The 8,353-nt window shown below is 46.5% G+C and overlaps 1 protein-coding gene across 1 annotated transcript; it reads right to left on the reverse strand.

The window, feature by feature from the left end:
- Positions 1-260: 260 nt before the first annotated feature.
- LOC135812715 (uncharacterized) lies at positions 261-4,805 on the reverse strand. The gene is made up of 3 exons (XM_065325979.1): positions 4,093-4,805; positions 3,463-3,588; positions 261-1,303 (listed from the first exon to the last, which is right to left on the reverse strand). Exons 1-3 carry the CDS (start codon positions 4,639-4,641, stop codon positions 788-790), a joined length of 1,191 nt encoding a protein of 396 aa, XP_065182051.1. The 5' UTR covers positions 4,642-4,805; the 3' UTR covers positions 261-787.
- Between the last annotated feature and the right edge of the window lie 3,548 nt (positions 4,806-8,353).

Consider the following 8,353-nt stretch of genomic DNA (forward strand, 5'->3'; position numbering starts at 1 on the left):
ATCTTGTACAGTCAGCGAGTGCGACAAAATGGCACAAAACTGACAAGGAGTACTGAGACATTCGGCAACCTGACATCTAACTCCAACACCTCTCCTACACTTGTCCATTTCCTTTCTCCATAATAACGATATATGCTTGGTCCTCAGTACCTTCAGTGCCAGTTTTTTTAGTTTTCATCTCTTCTCGCTCCACATAAACCGACATAACGACATGGACCCAGACAACAGCGGCAGGAGCACACAGAGTGAGGGTAGTAGGCCGTAGCCAGATGTGAACCGGAATGCAGAAGAAAACTAGGAGCAGCAACAGGTGGAGAGCCCTCAGGAGGAAAGAATGAGTACATTCTACTAACATAAATAAGCCAGGACAAGCACCACTTGGGACCGTCAGATTAATTTCTCTGGACCGAGCCAGCCGGGAAAAAACCCTCGCGCCGACGGACGTACGAATGAGGGAAAAAACCGGGTGCATAACCCCAAGTGGCAACATGGCAGCATAAAATTAGGCACAACATATCTACAGCCGATAAAGAAATGGAAGAAGATGGGCAGACATGAAGGGTGGAGGGTGGAGACACTGGTGAGACACAAAACACTGACTGAAGGAGTCAGGCAAAAAGAACAGCAACAAAAAGAGAAAACATCAGATTCCATATTCGCAAGAAAACGAATTTTGCTGCGCGAGAAATCATTTCTAGCCTCACTCGCTCCGCTCGGCCAGCGAGAAATTATAACATCACTGCTTAGCGTATCATACTGATTCAGGCTGGCCGGACACATCTGTACTTCACCTTTGATTTGGCCCCGGATGTTCGTTGGGAGTCTTGTTCGGCGTACTCACCACTTGCACATGTCCAGAAAACAGTGTGGACTGATCCATTTTCAAGGTTTCGTTCTTCGCGTGTACCTCAGTTACAAGGCCGAGTAGCGCACCCTGAAGCCCTGCAAAGCGTTTGGATTCAGGCTTCTTTCGTGCATGGAGGGACGGTGACTTACTCGATGGAAACGACGCAGTCAGCAACGAATCACTATCACTATCCCTCATCTTCTTCTTGGATTCAGGTTGTTCGGTGGGAGTCAACGTCATTCGTCCATATGTCGTAGTATGCGGCCCTGTTGATGCTCCAACTTTTCCAACACCAGCCATGTTTGGAGGCTGTGCTCGGCCTCTTCCGCGTCCTTTTGGCGGGAGACGACAACGAGCATTCCCCGCAGACTGGAGTTGTCTCGAGGATATGGTAGAGGTTAGACTTGGTGGCTGTGACCCAGTTGATGCTCCAACATTACCATCTGACGCTTGTTTCTACGACATTCAAGAGAAAACAAAGGGCAAAGACAGGCAATTCAGTGAACCAGTTCAACATTCATTGCATCACTTTACTACATTGGTTGCGATGACGTCATAGTGACAGTGATTCTCTTACCCTCATGATATCAGTCAAAACTGTGCAGAACTATGCAGAAGTACTCATAGATTATAATTTATACAGTCATGTACATATTCTGCCTGTTTGCATGTGTATTGTTGCGAAAGTACATTCTACAAGACCTTTAAAAGTGTACGTTGTACTGTTAAGACAGCGAAATGAAACCATGAAAACCAAAGCAAAGAAGAGTGTGTGTCTGTGTAGGTTTGAGTGTGTGTGGGCGTGCGTGTGTGTGTGTGTGTGTGTGTGTGTGTGTGTGTGTGTATGTGTATGTGTGTCTGTATGTGTGTGTGTTTGTGTGTGTCTATGGTCTATTAGTGTTATACATACTAGTACTGCATACGCATAATTGTAGATAGGCCATCATTGACATTGGTCACATAACCAAACCAAATTTCGGCGTAGTGAGTGGAATACGTGCTGGCAACTACGCTATAGTCATTTCTAGACTTGGACCTGCACACAAGTTGAGCAGGTGCTTATAATTATGGTAACTAGTGGGTGTAGGGTGTAGCACATCAGTGTTGAATTATCCAAGGACAATAAGTCTACAGTCGCTGCGGGTTACGGCGTCAAGATGCTGGCAGTACAATTGCCAAAAATTAACAGCAGTACTGGGTGAATGGTACACACTGCATACAACCAATTCTGTTGCCTTTGGTGAAGCGCTAATACGTACACGGACAAACAGGCACTCCACTTCTGAGTCAGCCACTGGTACTCTCACTGAGTGAATGTCAGAATGGACGTAGAGGGAAACTCCACCAGGATGTAAATCTCGGTCCCCGCCGTACAGATTTTAGCCTGGAATATGCACGCTGAGGTCGGGTATACTGCTATCAAGATGAGTTTCGTTAATAGATGAGATATGAATTTTATGAGCATACAAGAGGCGATGGATGTGGTGTACTTTATGGCGAAGATACAGACTTGAGTAATAATTATATTGATTGATTGATTGATTGATTTTTATTTCACGGATCCTCCAGAGGCAAATAGATGCCTATCGAAGGGAGTGTCCTAAGTAAGTATGAAAAATGAGAAAGTATGTTCGTAAGGGAGAAGAGGTAGAAGATACATTAGAATATAGAGTACAGAAGAAGTAAATTCAATACTTCGGGTAGTGCATTGCATGCTAATCATAATGAGAATTAGAAAACCAGCATTGCGGACTACAAAACTGACATATACACAAACTATTGAAACTATCTTTACTTATAAAGAAGAGGCACCTGTGACGTGTGTCTGTGTGTGTGTGTCACGCTCCTTATAAAGAAGAGGCACCTCTGACGTGGGGGTGTATATCACGCTGAAGCGCTGCCCTGAGCACGCGAAGCGTGCGAACAGTGTAGCACATTGTAGCTAGTGGCCGCAGAAGCACTGAGCACGCGAAGCGTGCGAATCGTGTAGCTAGCGGAGGCAGCCACAGAAGCACTGAGCACGCGAAGCGTTCGAATCGTGTAGCCACCACCACGTGCTGAGCACGCGACGCGTGCGAACAGTGTAGGTGGTAGCGCTTAAGTTAAAGCAGACACGATCAGTACGAGTAGCAGTAGCAGCCGCGCGCAGAAGCACTGAGCACGCGAAGCGTGCGAATCATGTAGCCACCTAGCCTAGGCCATAGGTAGCACTAGCAGCCGGACCACGTGAACCGTTCTCTGCAAATAGAAACATCTGCAACAAAAGGATACAAAAGATCTGCACTGACTGCACTCTGCATCTGATCTGCAGTGAAGAGCGCATCGCACTTTTGTTCGTAAGTTTATGAATTTTTTGAGCCGCTTCATCCGCCACCAGATGATGGACAACCCTGACCAGCCTCCCGAAGGCGTAACAGACGTCCCTCCTTCTCCTTCCAACCATGAAGAACCTTCCTCGCCAGGACTTCAGCGGTCTGGCCACCACCACGTGCTGAGCAAGTGTGCTGTTCATGTACTTGCTTCACCCGCATGCCACATTCGGCCAGGCAACGCTGGCCTGGGGTGCTGCTAGTCATAGATATGGTATTGATATGAGTAATTGTGTGGTAGCTTACCGTAGGTGGGTCTGGTGCTCTCAGTACGCGAGGAACAAATGACGCTGCATTTGGATTCAGCGGTACGTGTGACTTGGCTGACGCGCTCTTCGACAACAAATCTCTCACACCCGAAACGCCACGCTCCTTAGATTGGATCATAAAAAGAAACAAACGCAAAGAGATCATCAAAATCAACTACAGGCGCTTGTGTATGCTCACCCTCACCTGCTATTATACCAGTTGCTAGCGTCGGAGATACGGATCTACAGTTGCAATTCGCCTATTTCGCTGTTCAGTCACCCGGACCGTTGGTTCAAGGCCGAGTAGCGCACCCTGAAACCTTGCAAAACGATTGGATACCGGCTTCTTTCTGGCCTGGAGGGACGGCGACTCACTCGATGGGCACGACGCACTCTGCAATGAGTCACTATCACTATCCCTCATCTCCTGCTTGGATCCAGGTTGTTCGGTGGGAGTCTTGTTTGGCTTAGTCACCACTTGGATCTGACCAGAAAAAAGTGTGGATTTATCCTTTTGCAACGTTTCGTTCGTTTCATTGGATACAGGCATCTTGCTGGCCTGTAGAGACGGCGACTCACTCTATGGAAACGAAGCAGTCTGCAAAGAATCACTATCACTATCCCTCACCTTCTGCTTGGATTCAGGTTGTTCGGTGGGAGTCAACGTCATTCGTCCATATCCGGTTGTATGCGGCCCTGTTGAGGCTCCAACATTTCCAGCACCAGCCATGTTTGGAGACTGTGCTCGGACTCTTCCGCGCCCTTTCGGCTGGAGACGACAAACAGCATTCCCCGCAGACTGGAGTTGTCTCGAGGATATGGTAGAAGTTTGACTTGATGCCTGTGACCCAGTTGATGCTCCGACATTACCAACGACAGCCATGTGGGAAGACAGTGGTCGTATCCTGGCTCGTCCGTTTGGTGAAAGAGGACCACAAGCGCTCCCGGCAGACTGGATTTGTCCACAGGACATACCAAACGTTTGAATGGATGGCGGGGACATTATTCCGGGCTTGCTTTGACTTTGAGCACACCCAGCGCCGTAAGAAACGTTGGGTCTGGAGGTCTGCGTGCTACGTGGGGAAGAACTGAATGAGGCACCCACGGCAGCAGCAGCGGCACGATCTCGTTGAGCGATATCGAATTTCCGTTGAATCTCTTCGTTCTTCTTTGCCATTTTCTGGAGGATATCATCTGTTTCATAATCATCTGACGCTTGTTTCTACAAAATTCAAGAGAAAACAAAGGGCACAGACAGGCAATTCAGTGATCCAGTTCAAAATTCATTGCATCACTTTACTACATTGGTTGCGATGACGTCATCTTGAGAGTGATTCTGTAGCCCTCATGTCATGATATCAGTGAAAACTATGCAGAACTGTGCAGAAGTAATCATGGATCTATTAAGTATTATACAGTCATGCACATGTATTTGCATATAACGCATGTTTGCATTATGTATTGATGCGAAAGTACACTGTACAAGACTTGAGTGTACATTGTACTGCTGAGGCAGCGAAATGGAATAATAAAAACCAAAGCAAACAAGAGTGTGTGTGTGTGTATGTGTGTGTGTGTCTGTGTGTGTGTGTGTGCGTGTGTGTGTGGTGTGTGTGTGTGTGTCAGCCTTGCAAGCTGTTGAATGGTGTAATCCCAGCACAAGGTGCTATGTCTGTCATAGCTGTTCACTATCATCGCTTCCGCGATGGGCATGTCTGGGGTCTGAGGTGTGTGTGTGTGTCTATACAGTCATACTAGTACTGCATACGTATAATTATTGTAGACAGGGCATCATTGGTTACATAACCAAACCAAATTTTGACGTAGCGTGTGGAATACGTGCTGGCAACTACGCTATAGTCATTTCTAGACTTGGACTTCTTTTCAGCAAGGTTATAAAACTCCCCCAGTCATTCTTTGAAAAGGAAATACATAATTGAGGGTTAGAAAACGTGTTTTTTCGAGGATGCTTAGTCAGAACGGGCCGCTTACCTTGGGGTACTTAGCGTTCTTCGACAATATATTCCTCAGACTTGCAACGCTGCGTTCCTATGATTGGACCATGAAAACAAACAAAACGCAAAGACATCATCAGAATCAACTACATGCGCTTATGTATGCTCATTCTGAATGCCGTTATACCAGTTGCTAGAGGTTGATATACGGATCTACAGTTGCAAGTCGCCTGTGTCGCTGTTCAGTCATCCGGCCAGTTGGTTCCCCAACAGTACACTGATAGTTCATTTACACTGTAAAATTTGCAGGCCTACTTCCAGTGTAAATGTGGAAAGGGGGCATTGTGAACGTTGCTGTTATGCAGCATTACGACTCGCTCTTACAAGTCAGTCTTTATACAAAGTCTGGCCTTGGAAAATTTATAATTTCATTGCTATCACGTTCGGTCTCATTTTCTCTGTGCTGCTCTGATGAGCCCACAAATTGCGCAACAGTTCTGTACGCAGATTCCGTACAATGTTATGTACATTTAGATGAGCACATTGACCATCTAACTCTAAAACTAGCAAATTAGTAATACTGCAACATACTCAGATACGTATGGTGCACACTTCTTTTCAACTGTAAGCACAAGATGGTCACTGGCTACATAGTGTCAGTAACCAAGATTATTCATTTATTCAAAAGCATTCGATCTCGAGGGCACCAGATAACTGACACGCATCTGCTAAATATCTTATTGGTGACAACATCTTCCCATGGGCCATTTTGGAACATAAAAATACACGGCAGCAGAGTGCAAGATATGAACACGAAAAAAAGCTGAGCCTCAAACTCATGAGAGTCAGATGACGTTTGAATACTCAATAAAAGCAGTCGCTGAGAAACTTGTTTGAAGGAATGAAAATGTACTCACCTGAAGGCGGGGACGGTCAATGTCACTATTCCGCGGTGTTCTCTCCCATACGTCCATTTCGAAATACCTGCTGCTGCCGAAGGGTCTGTTTAAACACTTCTTCGAGGTGGTCACACACACGGAGTAAGTTGTAGCTTAGAAAACCGTGATTTCCAGGAGTAAAGCAGCAGTGAACAAGGACTCTTTCAAATAGCAAAGTGCACGTAGATCAGCTCTATACACGCTGTAGATCTACAACAAAACTTGTCTCATGAAACTACAGGTCAGAACTGTAAAGAGCTAATATCGTACCGACACCAAACGGAACCGATTTCTTCTTCACTACTGACTTGTGTAACGTAACTGCGAGAATGCTAGTTCCCGCGCTCACCTTTATACCAGGTTTTAGGTGTGGGTGAAGCACGTGAAATGGCTTCACGATCCGTGACGCTTAGAATCTGAGCGTACATGTACGTGCAAGCCATAGAGAGGATCAAGATTACCGTATCCAGCTGGGTCTCGCCACCATTGTTTTTCCACTGTGCTCTGCTTGTCCACGCGTAGCCAAGGGCCCATTGACGTCACACTATTAACTTAACAGCCCCATTTTAATAGTTATAAAACTAATTATTATTATTACACTAGCAGCACCCCAGGCCAGCGTTGCCTGGCCGAATGTGGCATGCGGGTGAAGCAAGTACATAAACAGCACACGTGCTCAGCACGTGGTGGTGGCCAGACCGCTGAAGTCCTGGTGAGGGAGGTTCTTCATGGTTGGAAGGAGAAGGAGGGACGTCTGTACTGTTACGCCTTCGGGAGGCTGGTCAGGGTTGTCCATCACCTAGTGGTGGCGGATGAAGCGGCTCAAAAAATTCGTAAACTTACGAACAAAAGTGCGAAGCGCTCTTCACTGCAGATCAGATGCAGAGTGCAGTCAGTGCAGATCTTTTGTATCCTTTTGTTGCAGATGTTTCTATTTGCAGAGAAAGGTTCACGTGGTCCGCAGCGCTTGTGCGGCTGCTAGTGCTACCTACCTAGGGCCTAGGCTAGGTCACTAGGTGGCTACATGATTCGCACGCTTCGCGTGCTCAGTGCTTCTGCGCGCGGCTTCTACCGCTACTCGTGTATACTGATCGTGTCTGCTATAAGTAGGGACTTCAGACCATTTTTTCAAATCGGTTTTCTGTGGCTTATGTTTTGCTTTTTGGATAGGTTAGAGCCTCCTGAGAGAAAGGTTCACGTGGTCCGCAGCGCTTGTGCGGCTGCTAGTGCTACCTACCTATGGCCTAGGCTAGGTCACTAGGTGGCTACATGATTCGCACGCTTCGCGTGCTCAGTGCTTCTGCGCGCGGCTTCTACCGCTACTCGTGTATACTGATCGTGTCTGCTATAAGTATTGACTTCAGACCATTTTTTCAAATCGGTTTTCTGTGGCTTATGTTTTGCTTTTTGGATAGGTTAGAGCCTCCTGAGGAGTTTGGTCTTTAGTTTTTCTAAATCGGACAGAGGAAACTAAAGTTACAAGCAAAATAGTCATCGCCTATCACCGGATTTGTCCGACAAACGTCCCACACATTTGAGATCAGAGAGATAATGTCAAACTGAGAGAACCCACTTTCCTTCGCAACGCATAGCAACCGCACACCAGATCCAAAAACAATCTTGATTCTCCGCATGAAATAGCTCAATACTAGGTATGGTTTACAATTTAGTGGTTAGTAACAGGAGACATTGATAATACAGTCCTGAGATAGCTTCGGACTGTTGGTGTCAAGAAAAAGAATGATCACGGAAGAGGCACTGACTAAGCTCAACATGTACATGTACATGACATTGGCTGGGGTACTCGTAGCACGCACATCATCATCAGCAGAGATACAGCAAATAGCAACAAGAGTATACAGCACATCTCCCAGTTCGGCACTCTTTCAGCTATTCTTGCGGAGCTCAACCAGATCGAAACAGCATTGGAGACAAGAATCGAGGCATGGACCGAAACAGCCAAGAGCAATTCAATTTGTACATCAGCATCATTTAG

The sequence above is a fragment of the Sycon ciliatum genome, chromosome 3 (assembly GCF_964019385.1).
Source record: "Sycon ciliatum chromosome 3, ocSycCili1.1, whole genome shotgun sequence".
Taxonomy (NCBI): Eukaryota; Metazoa; Porifera; class Calcarea; order Leucosolenida; family Sycettidae; genus Sycon; species Sycon ciliatum.